We start from the raw sequence: 18,815 nt of genomic DNA, 5'->3' as shown, positions 1-18,815 counted from the left end.
TTGTTAGAAAGTTCATAGAAGCAGAAGGCATTTCATATGTGGGCTACAAATATGTTCATTGGGTGGTTATTGGGAGTAAAATCAATTTATAAACATTTAGAAACAGAAATAAGGAATGAAACCATCAGCTATTTGGTAGCTTTAAATTTTGAGATATGCCTTAAATAAGGTGAATTTACAGTATTTATATAATACAGTGGTACCTCATGATACGAACTTAATTGGTTCTAGGAGGAGGTTCGTAAGGTGAAAAGTTTGTAAGACGAAACAATGTTTCCCATAGGAATCAATGTAAAAGCAAATAATGCGTGCGAATCCTTCAGTAAAATCCCAAACTTTAGAAGGGAGGCGAACAGAGGGCAGGAAGGAGCAGCTAAAGGGGGCAGGTGGAAGAAGCAAGGCTAGGCTAAAGTGTGAGTGGGAAGGAAGAAAGGCAAGGGGGACGCCCCTCCCTTTTCTTTCTTCAAAAGACACCCTTTCAGTGCCTGTGCAAGCACACTGTTCTCCTACTTTTTAAAATGCAAACTCTTTCCCCCTCCAAGCCGCCCCCCCCTTTTCTTTCTTCAAAAAAAGGGGAAAAAGGAAACCCCTTCATCCCAGCAGCAGCGGCTTGGGTTCGTAAGGTGAAAATAGTTCGGAAGAAGAGGCAAAAAAATCTTAAACACCGGGTTCGTATCTCGAAAAGTTCGTTAGAAGAGGCGTTCGTAAGATGAGGTACCACTGTATCACCCACAGTGCCATAGAGGACATTACTACAGAAGTGCTAACTTATCCTTTCTGATTATGTAAAAATTGCTAGTAAAGATGTAGCCTACAATTAATTCTTCACCTAGAGCTTGAAGTTTTGGAAGTTTTGTTAAGCAGATTTCAAACTACTTTACATATACCGTATGATAACTTTTTAAAGTAGAAAAATAAAGTAGTTCATACAACTAGATTAAAGGTAATGTTATAATATTGGGAACATGTTACATTGCAAATCAGAGATAAATCTTAAGTAAGGATGTATGAACTGCAGCAAAAGCAGAGTGCTATTCTTTAAGTCAAGTGAGCAAAATAAAGCCACCCGTTTAACAGCTTTAAATTGCACCCATATACTAACGGGATAAGCATCCAAGAAAAGAATTGTTGCAATAAATCATCACTGGGATTCACTGCATTAGAGATATTTCCAAATAGCTTAGTGTAATTTATAATGAGAAAAGAGCTGCAAGTTGCAGTTATGCAGATTAACTGCGGACATGCAAATGGGTTTAAAATACTACCAGTTTTCACATAATGTAGGGAGCAGAAATAAAGTTAAAAAATGAAAAGCTTCAGGAATGTCCTTTTCAGGGAAATGTTTGTTTATTTGGAAAATGAAGCAGTGCTTAAAGTTATTGGGGAAGTTTAGTTATTTTGCTTGTCCGAAGTGAATGAGAAGTTTTGCCGGAAGCTGGCAGTGAAAAATGTGAAGTAGTGTAAAAGAGCACAGGAACCTTTTTTTATATTTTAAAATACATTAATTCTAAAGTACTATTTTTGCTCATGATAGAAAGTGATATATTTTTATCCAGCTCAGGAAAAAAAGAGTCTGGAGAATCTGTACGGTTTCTTTGAAGGCCATAAATACCTGGGTTAGACCATAAATATCTGTACGAACAATGTTTTGTGTCTGTTACCTCTTGCGGGAAAATGTTTGTTTAAAGGACTAGTACTATGCCATGTTTTCAATTGTTTTTTTTACAGGTTTTGATCTTATTTTTAGATATCGTTTGTATCAAATTCAACAAGACATATAAAACCAAAGAATTAAATAAAGACTGAGGTAGTGATGATTTATTACTTATGTTTAAGTAGTATGCTTCATTTGGGAATTTCTCATATCATTGATTTGCAAAAAATGGGCATAATCAATGTTCCTTTAGTACTGAAACTATGCCAGGAAGCCCTGACAGAGTCACATAATAAACTAATACTCCTTATTAAATTGATAACATTATTTTGTTTTTAGAAGCTAGAACATCTGCAACTAATCTTTCACTTCCACATTCTTTTTTGTGTTTTTTCTTATCTGTTTTTGTTTTAATTTTATTATATTGAATACGTATGAGGAATAAATGCACTTTTGGCGACATATGGTCATTAGATTGCCAGCTCACATAGACATATACTGGATATACTTTTTCATATGTTTATAAGGTAGATGTAACCACAGCAAAGCAATATCATTTAAATATTCTATGTTAAAATGCAATTATTTCAATTGGACAAGAAAGAAAGAGAGAGATAGAGAGAGAGAAAGGAAGGGAGAAAGAAAGAGAGAGAAAGAAAGAAAGAAAGAAAACCTTAAAACCAAAAGCAAATAAAAACATAGGTTAGTAAAAATGCTAATATATGCAAAGCACATATCATTTTCATTTCTAAGGTGGGAAATTACTTAGTTATAAAAGCTTCCTGGGGAAGTATTTATAAAAGTAAAAACATGAACTCTGTGAAGCAGTTTCCTTGAAATTATAGTACTATTATTTTTATTGTTGTCACTTGTCTGTTTCAAGCAAAATTGCCTTTTGTTGGCCTTAAATAAATAGTAATTGCACCTGCATTATAATACACTATTTAGGGAAGTGTATTACAGAATAGTCTGGAACATTTTCTATTGAATTAATGTTTTTAAATAGATCTATTATCTGAACACTTTCCTTTCTTTCACTATCATCAGTGTAAGTTATTTCAGAAATAGTCTGAAATAACAGAGGGTGCTTAAAATAATATTGCATGTATTGTTTATAAAAAGGGCTCAGATACAAACTCAAGCATGCTTCCCTTTCAAGCCAATAATACAATTTTGAATCTGGGTTGAACTCATAAGTATATCCTACTAACAACTGTTTCAGAGTGGTTCTTCTTTTCCCAATAGTGTAAAGCTATCCTATGGGAAGTAAAAACATTTATTTTTAGATAATAATAAAAGGATAAGATACCGTATTTTTCAGAGTATAAGAAGCACCGGAGTATAAGACATACCTTAGTTTTTGGGGAGGAAAATTAAGGAAAAGAATCTGCTTAACAGATATTTATCTGGCTAGCATCCTTAGTCAGCTTCAGCACATTATATATCCCCTGGTTGGGGCTTAAAAAAAACTTATTCTGAGAGAGTAACAATGAAAGAGCTTGCAAGCCATTAAGAGCTGGGAAAATCATTAGCACCTGGGTAGGGCTGGAATAAAACGTTCGGAGCAAGTAGAGCAATAAAAACCCTGCAAAGACTTAGAGATTGAAAAAAAAATTTCACAGAGAGTAACAATGAAAGAGCTTACAAGTGGATAAGAGTTGGGAACATCATTAGCACCTGGTTTGGGCTGGAAATAAACTTATTTGGAGCAAGTTAGATCAATTAAAAAACCCTGCAAAGACTTAGGGCTTGGAAAACATTCTTTGCAGAGGGTAACCATGAAAGAACATGCAAGGTAAGAGCTGGGAAGATCGTTAGCCCCTAGTTAAGGCTGGAAATTTTTTTTTTGAAAAAGGTTACATCCAGAATATAATACGCACCTGAATTTTCAGGGAGGAAAAAGGTGCGTTTTATACTCTAAAAATATGGTAATAAGATAATACTTATTTCAGATTGAATAACAAAGGTAAAAATTGTAGTAGGCTGCCTAATGATATAAAACTTCCCCATCTAGTTGTTCATACACTTTCCATTTGGGAATGAAAGACAGAAGCAGTGAAAATGCATTGAATTCTTCTAGTTCCATGAATAACTGAAACTGTCAATGTCCAAAATGTCTGAGTTGGCATAACAGGCAGGTGTTGGGTAGTGGGTGTTGATATTAACATGTATGGGTAGAGAGTCAGGAAGGAGAGACAGCTTTGACTGGATCAGTGACCATGAAGTCCGGCTATAGAGTGATTGCTGGAGCAGACTGGCAGCAGCTGTGGGCCCTTATGGCGAGCGGAAGCCAGTTATGCTGGTTAGAAACATTTTTGTTGTGCTTACCACGTGCCAGTAAAAGCATTAGTTGTACACCACAGTGTGGTCTCTTCTTTTGCTGGCCAAGCTCAGAACAGTGAAAGAAACATTCTCCTTTTTTAAAAACAAAAATCAATAGTAGTTTTATTAAAAATTGCAACCACAATGATAAAAAAATAGAACAATTAGAAATAAAAGATTGAGGGAAAAAAAGAAAGAAGAGGAAAAAATACAAAAGAAAGAAAAAATATGAATATAGTAAAAAACAAGAAAAGATATAAAGAAATTGCTTTACCCTTCATCAAAAGTAAAATAAAAATTAGTAATTTATTATCTTCTCATAAAATATAATAAATTATCGATTATGTTCATGTCTTATCTAAAAACAAATAGTTAAACCTATCATTTCGGCAAAAGCACATTAAACGTTACCTGAGATAATAGATAACTTATATTGTCACTTTTTTCTGTGAACACACTGGCACACATTAAAAAATGTAATTTTGATGCCTTTCTCTCTATCTAAATGGAATGTAGGAAAATTATACAGGTTACTGTACAACTGGTTGGGTTTTTTGCCCCATTTTAATTATTAAGACAACAGCCAGCTTGTTTTGTATTATTACTGTTAAGCTAGGATATTAGAAGAACATACCATTTACCATTGCAATATAAAGTATTATTATCTCCCCATGTCTAGCAACTATCAAAATTGCATTTACTCAGAGTCAGGGGTTCCAACTACAAATCATGAGAATAAGAGAAAAAAGGAGATCCTTTTCTGCTGAAAATGTAGATATTCGGTGTGGTATATTTGATTTCATATTTGGATTTGTGGTAAAAAAAAAGAATGCACATATCCCAATAGCATCATGCAATTTCCCCTAAAATATGTAATTTGTACAAGAATTATATAACATTTTAATCAAAAATTAAATGTTATTTATATATAAATTTATGAATACTGGCTGGATCTCAATTACACAGGTGAGGGGAATACAGATTAGAATTTTAATTCCAACTTTTTAAAAATGTAATTTATTTAATTATTATTTATTACATTTATTTGCCGCCCATATAGTAACAAAATGACTCTGGCTTTAGCATTAAAACTTAAAAGTCTAAAAAATATCTCTAAAACAATAAGATCTCTAAAACAATAAAAAAGAAAATCCAAATCAAGGTAAAATTATAATTAAAAAATAGGGAGAGAAGGATGATGTGCAAGAAGGTGATGGGATTGCCTTTTAATTCAACAAGCATATCCAATGTGATGCTCCCCCGTTAGGCCCCCAAGTCATCTGACAGAGCCAGTTCTTGAGGGCCTTAATGGAAGTCAGAAGTGTGGGAGCCAATCTCACCTCAGGGATTAAGATGTCATAAAAGGCAGGAGCCACATCAGAGAAGGCCCTGTAAATCAGAATTCCTTGACAAAGAAAGCCTGCAGCATGCTTGCTCTGTCGGCATGGGTAGGCTGGGCCAGTCGCATTGGGGTGAGGCAGTTCCCCAAGTAACCTGGACTCATGCCATGCAGGGTTTTAAGAGTTGCACCCAGCAGCAGTCAATACAGCTTGTGGAGCATTGGTGTAACATAGGTGATCTTAGGAACTCTAAGATCTTCCCACAATGTTGCACTCTACATCAGTTGTGGTTTCTGAATGCCCTTCAAGGGTATCCAATGCAGAGTGCAACATGGATGCTCTATTGTACTTAACTTTTTAAGTATATTTTTTAAAAGTTTCTGAAGAGAATTAAGAAATAGTGCAAACATAAATAGAATAGAATAGAATAGAATTATTTTTATTGGCCAAGTGTGATTGGACACACAAAGAATTTGTCTTGGTGCATATACTCTCAGTGTACATAAAAGAAAAGAAGTTCATCAAGAATCATACGGTACATTAAGATTTTGGTATTTACTAGTTATTACATAGAGAACTAACTATAGTGTTCCCTTGATTTTCGCGGGTTCGAACTTCGCAAAAAGTCTATACCACGGTTTTTCAAAAATATTAATTAAAAAATACTTTGCGGGTTTTTCCCCTATACCATGGTTTTTCCCACCCGATGACGTCATATGTCATTGCCAAACTTTCGTCTGCCTTTAATAAATATTTTTTTTAATAAACTTTAATAAATAAACATGGTGAGTAATAATCTGAATGGTTGCTAAGGGAATGGGAAATTGTAATTTAGGGGTTTAAAGTGTTAAGGGAAGGCTTGTGATACTGTTCATAGCCAAAAATAGTGTATTTACTTCCGCATCTCTACTTCGTGGAAATTCGACTTACGCGGGCGGTCTCGGAACGCATCCCCCACGAAAAGCGAGGGAACACTATATTCTCAAAATGATTATATTTTGTAAAAATAAAGACAGAAATTGATTTTATGCTGAATGCTAAATCTAAATTCCATTAATTCCAAGTAATTCACTTTTTCATGATTCAGATTTATTTCAGTTGATGCAGCCCAACAGTCATATGCTTAACTATGAATAGTCAGATTTTATGTTTATTATATTAACAAATTATGTACTGAAAGTAAACAAACCTTTTTGAATCTAGATTCATATTCAAAATTGTTTCCAAGTATTATCATTTTTGAGAGTTAGCTTTTGGAAATTAAGTCTTAACAATTTGTAAAATAAAACAGCATTGAAAAATCACTTGTAGAGGTTAGATTATTTCATTGTTATATTTATTGCTGAAATTTAAATTTGTTGTTTACTCTTCAATCTCCAGTCATTTGACATAATTTGGTTCATTCTTAATTTTCACATCATGAATTATGTACATGGATCAATTAATGTTGACATTATGCAAAGTTTTCCAAAAGCTATAAATAGCATAATAAGGTACTTTCAACATGTTGACAACCATAATTAACAGACTAAGTTCAGCACTTCCCTAATAGGTTCTCTGTTTTGTTTGCTGGTATTTTGTTAGCTCTTTCCACTTCATAAAGTCTGGAAGATTGGGCTTCATATGTTTTGCAACATAAATGATAAAATGCTGAAAACATAAAACCCACTAGCATAATTTAAAGAATATTAGATATGCACAGTTAAGCACTTAAACCCTGCAGATGCTCTTGGGTCTTACTTAAGCCTTTGGTTATTTGCAGTACAAGGAAGTTCAACCTTGAAGTTTTCCATTCATTTTCTTTGCCCAGTTTCCTTACCAAATCAGTAATGGAGGGAAAGTTGATGAATGCATAAATGCTAGAAAATATTCCTGTCCAAGAAGGGAACAGGCATTTCAAATGAACATATCTATTTATTGGAGCCAGCCTGTCTAGAAAAAAATTGGGGTTCTTTGTAGGGGATTTGGGAGGACATAATAAAACGTAGAGGCTACAACTGGAGACAGCATTAGGAAAAACTGATGTATGTTGTTGTTGTTGTTATTATTATTATTATTATTTATTAGATTTGTATGCCGCCCCTCTCCGTATATTTGGGGCGGCTCACAGCATACAATAAGACACTTCATAATAAATCTAATAAGTATGTGCCATAATTCCCTTCTGACTTTTGAATACTGTGTGGCCCAATAGGTATATGGGTCAGTGGTGGGAATAATTTTTTTTTACTACTGATTCTATCGGCATGGCTTGCTTGGTGGGTGTGGCTGGGTAGTTATGTGAGTGGGTGAGTGTGGCTTGACGGTCATGTGACTGGGTGGTGTAGCTAGTTGATCATGTAACTGAGTGGGCGTGGCCAATTAACATCCCTCATGTCAAGGGGCACCTTTCCTGTCCTCCCCTCACCTCTAAAGGCCTCAATGAGATACAATTTCCTTGTCTATTTATTTGCTACTACTGAACATCCAAAATATACTACTTAATCCTATGTATATATGTATATATGACATATGTGTACATACATATTACATAGTATAAAGCAGTGACGGCAAACCTGTGGCTCATGGAGTCATATCTACTGACATGCGAGCCGTTGGCGTAGCTCAGCTCCAACGTGTATGTGTGTGCTGGCCAGCTGATTTTTAGCTCACACAGAGGCTCTGGGAGGGCATTTTTGGCTTCCAGAGAGCCTCTGGGGAATGGGGAAGGGTGTTTTTACCTTCTCCCCAGCTCCAGGAAGCCTTTGGAGCCTGGGGCGGGTGAAACACAAGTCTACTGGGCCCACCAGAATTTGGGGAAAAGTCCGTTTCTGGCCTCCAGAGAACCTCCAGGGGGATAGAAGAAGCTGTTTTCACCCTCCCCAGGCATTGAATTATGGGTGTGGGCATTAGTGCATGATAGTGCAAGCGCATGCTCTTTTGGCACCCTAAGAAAAAAAGGGTTGTCATCACTGGTATAGATTGTGTATAGTTCGGTGATGGCAAACCTGTGGCACATTCTGAATCCGTTTTGGAATGAGCGGCATATAAATACAATAAATAAAATAAATAAATAAATGGCATGCAGAGCCATATTGGTGGGACCACAAGCGCAGGTCCAGAATGCATGTGTGTTCCGGCCAACTGGTTATCGGGACTTTTGGACCCACTTTTGGACCCACTAGGAGTCCGGAAACAGCCTCGGGAAGGACCATTTTTTGCTCCCCCAAAGTCAGTTTGCTTTCTTCCGTTTATGAAGATGACTTTTCTAAATCTTCCCTGTCCCTCCCCATCCTGTGCAGCACAGCAAAATTTACTTGCCTGTAAGTTCCAGTCTGGAAAGAGGTTTCTTTGCTGCCTGCAGTACTTTCCCTATGGAAGTGAAGTTGGACCCAAAGCTAAATTTTGTTGTGCTGCAAAAGACGCTCTCTGCCCTGCTGGTCTCCCACGCCTACAGGGCAGAAAAGCATCTGCTGACCCGGAGGCATGGTGCCCTCCACGTATTCTCCAGTGATCTCTTTTCTCCCCCCTGCTGCTTGAAGGCTGCCTTGAGTTTTAAGATAAGGTTCTTCAGGTTGTCTTTGGGTCCTGCCAAAGTAGTCATGATGGAAGAAAGGCTGTTTTCTGTTTTAGCAAAAACTATTTTGGATAGTCTTTGCTATGAGGTGTGCTTTTAAGTTTTTTCTTTATTTCCCTACTTATTTGGTACCACTTGCTGATATGTGAATTTTTTTATAGCTCAAGCATTTAAAAGTAGTACTATATATTAAAATAACAGAGGTGCTTATATTTAGCTGACATAAATATAAGCATTTGGAAGACTTAAATGTTTCTGTCTTTTTCACCATCCCCTATATTGGTGATGTACCTCCCCCCCCATATAATAAATATAGAAAACTTTGTTTATTCATCCATCCATTTATTTATTTATTTATTTGTTTGTTTGTTTGTTTGATTTTTATGCTGCCCTTTTCCTTAGACTCAGGGCAGCTTACAACATGTTAGCAATAGCACTTTTGAACAGAGCCAGCCTATTGCTCTCATAATCCGGGTCCTCATTTTATCCACCTCGGAAGGATGGAAGGCTGAGTCAACCTTGAGCCGGGAATGAGATTTGAACCCCTGACCTACAGATCTACAGTCAGCTTCAGTGGCCTGCAGTACAGCACTCTACCTGCTGTGCCACCCCAGCTCATTTAAAACAATACGAATGCCTAGATGTCCTTTATCCTCTAAAATATAGGTCCTAATCTGTACAGAAAGTTATACAAAGTTAGAAAAATGTTTTTTTGTGTGTATAAATAAGTGCATTACAAAAGTTAACTCAACTGTCTCTTTAAAAGGGTAGATAATGCATTTTGCTTACATGTTCTGTTGATTTCAAATTGAATTTGATCATAAAACTCATCAGCCTTCTTTTCTGTATCAGTGGTTAGAACATAAATCTAAAGGATCGTCATATTTCCATGAAGTCTAATCAATATTACTCGGTCATTGATTGCACTGTTGCCAAATGCTATTCTTCTTGTATACTTACTAACTTATAAAAGCAAGACAATCTTTTCTATGTTTTTCATATCCTGAGTAATAAACAATGTAACCTAGAGGAAATTTGCTAATGCCAGTACAACTCAATTCATTGATGCCTAAAATGTCAATTTGTAGTAGTTTCGTTTCATCTTTCAGGATGTTGTGCTTTCCCATGTTCATGTTCCACGTTTTAATGTTCCATGTTCCTGTTTTGATTCTATCTTTGCAGCTTCAGTTTTTCTTTCCTTGTATGACAGTATTAGAGATTCCAAAGGCTTTAATCTAGCCATGTCTTAAACACTATTGGTTTTCTGAAAGATCTGTTCTTTCTCAGTAGTATGTTCCTAGCTGAGAGGCCCATCTTTCTTCATACAACGCCGGTTATTTTATATTTTCTATTCATGTGGTTTTCTTGGTAAAATATATATTAAGGGTTTACCTTTGCCTTCTCTTACACAGTATGAATTGATGCCTTGGCCATTGTGACTAAGGTGTTTATCTGCATCTGGCATCTTTCTAGATCTTTGCTGCCCAATGTAGGTGCTTGTTTGCTTTAGCTAGGCAGCTGGGAAGAGCTTCATGCTTTCGGTGACCCTGACAGTATGTACTTTTGGCATACACTTCCAACAGATTTCCCTAATCCCTCCCAGGATTTTTGCCACCACAACTTTGCCATGGTAAGGCTACACAACAGGCTTGGGGAAGAGGGGGATGACAGAATGACAAATGACAGAGTCTTCGGAGAGGGGCGGCATACAAATCTAATAAATAATAATAATAATAATATGCATATGCTTATTTACATGCCAACACTAATCTTAATATTTATTGTAAAATACTTGCAAATGAAGTATATATTAAAATAAATTGTTGTATTTGTTTCTCACTAGGGATTGCTTGTACGGGATGCACCTTTGAAGGACATGAAAATTTTTAATGATCGTCGATTTGTAGCTTCTTTTAGTGTGGTGAATGCTACTAAACGGGATGCTGGCAATTACCGCTGCATGATTCGCACAGAAGGAGGAGTTGGAGTATCAAATTATGCAGAACTGATCATTAAAGGTACTTCGGGATTGACATACAAATGAAACGATAGAAACCAAATTCCTGAACATTTTTCACGTTAAACAAATTGTTTCCATTGGTGACATTGCATTCTATTTAATTTAAATGACCAACTCCAGGCTTGATGTTAATATAAGATGATAGTAGAGATTTATCTGTTGAGATTATCAATTTTCATATACTTTACTGGGCTGGTTGCACATACTAATATGCAGAGTAAGGATTGGGGATCCAACTAATTTATAGGAATGCTATACAGGCTGGATAATGCAACAAAGAACATGACTCAAAAAATTAATGTATCAATCACAACATCCTTGTGTTTTAGGTAGGGATAAATGAATAAATCATATACATCAGTAGGAAAGGTATAGAAGAAATAGATTAATCTGTTTCCCACCTAGTATAGGTAACAACATGAAAGGGTTGCGAACAACAGCACGTTTTTGCCTGCTTTGTTATAGAGGTTTGATTTATGACCATTTGTTCAGTGATCACTCAAAAGTTATGAAAGCAGTGAACAAAGTGACTTATGTCCATTTTCAGAAGTTATGGACTTTTTGGTACATCCACAGTCATGGGACCAAATTCAAACGCTTGGCAGCTTGCCTCCATTTATGACCACACCTGCTCCTCCAACCTGCTTATTTCTACCTCCTATGCTCTTTTAATCACCCTGTATAGCAACACTCTTTGTGGTGGCAGTTGCAGGATTGGGGCTGAAGTAGAGACCTGGGACATTAAGCCATGTCAGCCAGTTGCCACTGCTCCCAGGCCTCTATTTCAGCCTGAGCACCGCTGCTGCCACTGAGCAATGCCAACGCCCGTATGACCAGCCACCCTAGCATCACAGTGCAAAGCCTCAGTGTTTGGAATACTGTGTTCAGTTCTGGAGACCTCACCTACAAAAAGATATTGACAAAATTGAACGGGTCCAAAGACGGGCTACAAGAATGGTGGAAGGTCTTAAGCATAAAACGTATCAGGAAAGACTTAATGAACTCAATCTGTATAGTCTGCAGGACAGAAGGAAAAGGGGGGACATGATCAAAACATTTAAATATGTTAAAGGGTTAAATAAGGTCCAGGAGGGAAATGTTTTTAATAGGAAAGTGAACACAAGAACAAGGGGACACAATCTGAAGTTAGTTGGGGGAAAGATCAAAAGCAATGTGAGAACATATTATTTCACTGAAAGAGTAGTAGATCCTTGGAACAAACTTCCAGCAGACGTGGTGGGTAAATCCACAGTAACTGAATTTAAACATGCCTGGGATAAACATATATCCATTGTAAGATAAAATACAGGAAATAGTATAAGGGCAGACTAGATGGACCTTGAGGTCTTTTTCTGCCGTCAGTCTTCTATGTTCCCACTGCTATGTATTCTGTATGCCTATTGAACCCATCTACACCCAGCTGAATTTTGCTGCCTTCCTTCTGCTGTTGATAAAGTACATCTCTGCTTGCTACTGGCCATGCCAGGTATCTTCTCCAAAACTGCACTATTCTCCAAATAGTATGCCCCATTTTCATGACCTTTTGAAAGCATTTTAGAAGTTTCCGAGGTCTTCCGAAGCTTTGTGAGAATGGGCTACATTGTTGTGAGAATGGGCTGCCAACACTCCAGAAGACAGGAGCAAAATACAGACAAACATGAACAATGGGCACTATCTAACAAAATGAAATTTAATGGTGAAAAAAGTAAGGTTCTTCATTAGACAAGAAAAACAAAATGCACAGGTACAGTGTATGAGGTGCATTGCTCAAGAGTAGTAACTGTGAGAGGGATCTTGGAGTCCTAGTGGACAACCATTTAAATATGAGCCAGCAGTGTGCAGCAGCTACCAAAAAAGACAACTTGGGTCTAGGCTGCATTAACAGAGGGATAGAATCAAGATCATGTGAAGTGTTAATACCACTTTATAAGGCCTTGGTAAGGCCACACATGGAATACTGCATTCAGCTTTTATCGCCATGATGCAAAAGGGATGTTGAAACTCTACACAAAAATGCAGAGAAGAGGGATAAAGATGATTAGGGGGCTAGAGGCTAAAACATGAAGAACTGTTGCAAGAACTGGGCATGGCTAGTTTAATGAAAAGAAGGACCAGGGGGAGGCATGAAAGCAGTGTTTCAATATCTCTGGGGTTGCCACAAAGAAGAAGGATTCAACCTCTTCTCAAAGCACCTGAAGGTAGAACAAGAAGCAATGGGTGGAAAGTAAACAAAGAGAGAAGTAACTTAGAACTAAGGAGAAATTTCCTGACAGTTAGAACAATTAATCAGTGGAACAGCTTGCCTCCATCACTTGTGAATGCTCCAACACTGAAAGTTTTTAAGAAGATGTTGGATAATTATCTGTCTGAAGTAGTGTAGGGTTTCCTGCCCAAGCAGGTGGTTGGACTAGAAGACCTCCAAAGTCCTTCCAACTCTGTTGCTGTTATTATACACTGCTGAAAAAAATAAAGAACACATCCTAGATCTGAATGAATTAAACATTCTCATTGAATACTTTGTTTGAATGTGCTGACAACATGTGAAATTTATTGTCAATCAGTGTTACTTCCTAAGTGGACAATTTTGATTTTGCAGAAGTTTGATTTACTTGGAGTTATATTGTGTTGTTTAAGTGTTCCCTTTATTTTTTGAGCAGTATATTTAAAGAACAGCAAGCCCAGGTCTTTCTTCTTGAGACCTGAGGAAGATCATGTGGCTACCAGCTGCTTTATGAAGGCCCAAGGTGGGCCTGCTTTATCAGCAGCATGAGTAAGAAGACACTGAAGGTCAGCTGGGGTGTTGGAGTGCAGGGCAGCGAGGGCAGCTGGCCTGTGGTCCTCGGGTCAGCAGCTTTGACTCTGCTCAGGGGTTTCCTGAAGCAGCTAAAATTTGTTAGGTCAGTGGTTCTGATTGGTAGTTTCACACTGTGTTGTGGCTCAGATTTCTTACAACCCCAATATTGCAGTGTGCCAAGAAACCTGAGCTGCAACATGGAAAGAAGTCCCACAACTGCATGATTCTGGGGGTCCTTGCTGCTCCCCGAAGTAATGTATAGGACGGACCATAGGGAAAAGACAGCTTAATAGGATTAATTGAAGAGAAGAGCCTTACCTTACTGAGGCATGGAGTTTGGTGAGGCCAAGCACAGACTGGCATAGCTTCAGGTGGGTACTCATGTTGTGATCCACAATTTTGGGTTAACAATAGTAATAGGAAGTGACGGGATTATTGAATCTAAACATTGTGATCATGTGACAACGCACTTTACAACCTTATTGCTTAGCAATACAAAATCTGGTCCAGTTCCGGCATTTACTGCCCTAACAATTTATTCAGGAAAATATAAAACTGAGAAATCAGTACACATGTGATACGTTGGAGTGATGTGGCATGAAGACAGAGTTACGGAATGTAGGAAAGATCAAGAGAATTGTTGACCTTCATTGTTGATATGATCATGCAAAAGATAGAAATGAGAAATTGAAAGAACAAAAAGCAATTTACAAAGCAGCATAGAGCAGTGTGTGTAAAAAGTGGAAGCATGCATAATTTGCAAAGGTAGGTTGGTGCAGAATTATAGTAAATGGTTTTGTAAACTATTTTGAAGTATATTTCCTTATCTGCTTCTCATCTCATACTTTTAATATCCTTGCCTTACCGTTTCTTATTCCTTTACTGTACTTTATATAGCATTGATTTGTCCAAATGAAATATTATGATGAATATGTATGTGTCTATGTCTATGTATGTATATGTGTGTGGTGTATATATTATGTTTCTGCATGCGTGTGTGTGTAAGTGGAAAAGGGAGCGAGTGATCAACAAAAATTATAGCCAGAGAAAAGAGAAAATGATGCAAAGAAATTCAGATTCTTTGAAGTTATAGCAGTTTTCTTCCATTGGCCTTCACTCCGTGATGTTGGACCTATTTATCCTTTTGCTATAATATTTGTTCTTTTCCACCTCTCTCAGCACATTTATTCTGTATGCAGGGAATAATTGCTTACCCTTAGGGTATAATCCCATTAGCTACTTGTAGTTTGATGAAGTAATTATGGTAATCCCTGTTGCTTGTGCTTTAGCTTTTATGAGACCACATGCAGATCATTCCGTGTGACCTAAAAAGCCTATTTAAACAGTGTACTAACCTTGGAACAGATTACATTTAACTAACATCATTATGAAGTCCTTAAGCTCATTTACCTGGTTACTGATAAACAATTACACAGTATTTACATTTCTTTAATTACGGTTCACCAAAAATTGCTTATTTCAATGAAGCATGTGGTTTTAATTTATTATTATCATCAGTAAGGTAAAACTCTGCACACTTTTCTGAGTTTCCCTTCAGGCTTTCTGGTTAGCATTGAATGGTTAAGCCACAGAAATAAGAATAATGTTAGTATTTTTGCTGCATTATCATGCATAAATGTTTTTGTATTTATAGACATTTCTATAAAGAAAATGATGGCATATGTGGGTCTTTTCAAATATAATTCCAGACTTTAATTTAGAGTTATACATATGATTAAAAAATTTTTTTAATTTCCTTTCTGACTTTTTTCATGCCTTCAAGAAGATTAGGGGTTTCGTTTTTAAGCTAGCCAAAAAAATTTATGAAGTCCAAATGCAGAATGAAGTCTGATTAGGTCAACTGGTCAACAAACTAGATATAAACACCTTATGAGATTGTCTTATTTCATAATCATAAATTAAGTTGTCAGTCTCAATTTTGATTTAATATTAATTAAAAATGAAAGAGGGTTGGGTTTTTTTGGCCTCCTGCCAAACAAAGGAAAAAGGAAGATAAGATTCAAATTCATTTATTTATTTATTGGATTTGTATACCGCCCCTCTCCGTTGACTTTCCTGTTTGACTTTTACCACTGGGAGAAGCAGCTAAACAAAACACAATGTTTACCATAATCGGGAACTCTGATTTATCAGCCAGAATCAGAAATTATTATGTTTAGTTTCTATGGTAAGACAAGCCATGAATTTTAGTTTCTATATCATAGAAAGCAAATTCCAGGAAAGACAATCTGTAGTTTATTTTTATTAGTCTAATCCTAGTCCTAATCCCAGTCCCAGTCCATTTAGCTGTTTACACTAAAAGCAGTTTGTTTCTGGAATGTCACGGCACCAGAACTGATTCACTTAGGAGCTAGAAAATAAAACATGCTACAATCCATATGTAATATAATTACATATGAACATTTGTGTTTTCATATTTTCTGCAATAAGTAATTTATTTATTATTTATTTATTATTTGGATTTGTATGCCGCCCCTCTCCGAAAACTCGGGGCGGCTCACAACAAGTGAAAAGACAATCCAATACAGTGATCCCTCGATTTGCGCGTTCTCGATTAGCGCGAAACGCTGCAACGCGGTTTTTCAAAAAATATTAATTAAAAAAATAAAATATTAAAAAATAAAAAATAAGTCCACGCTAGTTCTCTCTCTCTTTCTCTCCCTGTTGCCGGCGTGGTATATGAGAGAGAAAGAGAGAGGCAGAGGTCGGGCGCATTACCGGGAGGTGGAGGCGGCGTGGGAACGCTGGGTGCCGGGGACTCCGAGGAGGGGGTGGACGTCTGTTCCCTGAATGGAGACCACCGGCCGCTCAATCGGGCCGGCAGGGAACAGAATGGAGCCTTCCGCGGCGGGGCTGGTAAGGGGGGGAGCCGAGGGGGGAGCCGAGCCCAGCCCCATGGCATTCGCTTTCCTCCCGCCGGCAGCCGACTGATCGTGGGCTCCTTCGCAACCTCGGAGAGCTTCCTGGTTTTCGTGAGCTTTCATGCCCAGGAAGCTCTCCGAGGTTGCGAAGGAGCCCAGGATGACTCGGCTGCGGGTGGCAGGAAAGCGAATGTCATGGGGCTGGGCTCGGCTCCCCCAGCCCCGCCGCGGAACGCTCCATTCTGTTCCCTGCCGGCCCGATTGAGCGGCCGGCGGACTCCATTCAGGGAACAGAATGGAGCCTTCCGCGGCGGGGCTGGGGGAGCCGAGCCCAGCCCCGTGACATTCGCTTTCCTGCCACCCGCAGCCGAGTCATCCTGGGCTCCTTCGCAACCTCGGAGAGCTTCCTGGGCATGAAAGCTCACGAAAACCAGGAAGCTCTCTGAGGTTGCGAAGGAGCCCAGGATCACTCGGCTGCGGGTGGCAGGAAAGCGAATGTCACGGGGCTGGGCTCGGCTCCCCCAGCCCCGCCGCGGAAGGCTCCATTCTGTTCCCTGACTGGAGACCGCTGGCCGCTCAATCGGGCCGGCAGGGAACAGAATGGAGCGTTCCGCGGCGGGGCTGGGGGAGCCGAGCCCAGCCCCGTGACATTCGCTTTCCTGCCACCCGCAGCCGAGTGATCCTGGGCTCCTTCGCAACCTCGGAGAGCTTCCTGGGCATGAAAGCTCACGAAAACCAGGAAGCTCTCTGAGGTTGCGAAGGAGCCCACGATCACTCGGCTGCGGGTGGCAGGAAAGCGAATGTCACGGGGCTGGGCTCGGCTCCCCCAGCCCCGCCGCGGAAGGCTCCATTCTGTTCCCTGAATGGAGACCGCCGGCCGCTCAATCGGGCCGGCAGGGAACAGAATGGAGCGTTCCGCGGCGGGGCTGGGGGAGCCGAGCCCAGCCCCGTGGCATTCGCTTTCCTCCCGCCGGCAGCCGACTGATCGTGGGCTCCTTCGCAACCTCAGAGAGCTTCCTGGTTTTCGTGAGCTTTCATGCCCTGGAAGCTCTCCGAGGTTGCGAAGGAGCCCACGATCAGTCTCGGCTGCGGGTGGGAGGAAGGCGAATCCCCCGTGGGCTCCGTTACATCTTCCGCTGCCAGCCAGGCCATGCTGGCGGCAGCGGAACAATCGCTGGCTGTCAACTTTTCTTTTTAAAACTGGGCAGGAGCTGACTTGCCTCCCCAGTGCTAAAAAGAAAAGTTGACAGCCAGCGCTGCGAAACCGCCGAAACCGGAAGGGGCGAGGTGGGGGAGAACGGGAGGCTCAGCATTCCGTCAGCCGCAGCGCTGGCTGTCAACTTTTCTTTTTAAAACTGGGCAGGAGCTGACTTGCCTCCCCAGTGCTAAAAAGAAAAGTTGACAGCCAGCGCTGCGACTGACGGAATGCTGAGCCTCCCGTTCTCCCCCACCTCGCCCCTTCCGGTTTCGGCGTTCGGCAACGGAGTCCGGCGCTGGGGCCATGCGGGGCCGCTCATCCAGGGGGGTGTGGACTGGCAAGCGGCAAGTGATCTGGCGGGAAGACCAAGGGAAGGTTCCTTCAGCCGCCCAACACCTGATCCGCTCCGCAGCGCGGCAGCAGCGAGGAGCCGAAGATGGGGTTTCCCCTTTGCCTTTACCCCATCTTCGGCTCCTCGCTACTTCCGCGCTGCGGAGCAGATCAGCTGTTGGGCGGCTGAAGGAATCTTCCCTTGGTCTTCCCCGCCGCCCACACGCAAACTCCACCATCTGCGCATGTGCGGCCATGAAAAAAATGGCGCACATGCGCAGATGGTGGTTTTACTTCCGCATCCAGTATAACGCGGAAATCGGTTAGCGCGGGAGGTCTTGGAACGTAACCCCCGCGCTAACCGAGAGATCACTGTACATTAATCCAATTAATTAAAATATTATAAATTTAAGAAAAACCCCTATACTAACATACACACACATACAAGCATACCATATATAAATTCAACGTGCCCAGGGGAAGATGTTTAGTTTCCCCATGCCTGACGGCAAAGGTGGGTTTTGAGGAGTTTACAGAAGGCAGGAAGAGTAGGGGCAGTCCTGATCTCCGGGGGGAGTTGGTTCCAGAGAGCCGGTGCCGCCACAGAGAAGGCTCTCCCCCTGGGGCCCGCCAACCGGCATTGTTTAGTTGACGGGACCCGGAGGAGGCCCACTCTGTGGGACCTAATCGGTCGCTGGGATTCGTGCGGCAGAAGGCGG

At 39.9% G+C, this 18,815-nt stretch overlaps 1 protein-coding gene across 18 annotated transcripts in view; it reads left to right on the top strand.

Annotated features, from left to right (window-relative positions):
* PTPRM (protein tyrosine phosphatase receptor type M) overlaps positions 1 to 18,815 on the top strand; it is a 546,727-nt gene that overhangs the window by 204,002 nt on the left and 323,910 nt on the right. For all 18 annotated transcript variants that reach the window (XM_070747559.1, XM_070747555.1, XM_070747564.1 and 15 more), the window contains exon 6: positions 10,716 to 10,890. In XM_070747559.1, coding sequence (XP_070603660.1) covers positions 10,716 to 10,890 — 175 coding nt within the window. The remainder of the gene's footprint in view (positions 1 to 10,715; positions 10,891 to 18,815) is intronic.

Source organism: Erythrolamprus reginae, chromosome 3 (assembly GCF_031021105.1).
Source record: "Erythrolamprus reginae isolate rEryReg1 chromosome 3, rEryReg1.hap1, whole genome shotgun sequence".
Taxonomy (NCBI): domain Eukaryota; kingdom Metazoa; phylum Chordata; class Lepidosauria; order Squamata; family Dipsadidae; genus Erythrolamprus; species Erythrolamprus reginae.
The sequence above is the reverse complement of the archived record's forward strand: the minus strand, read 5'-3'. Positions and strand labels throughout refer to the sequence as shown.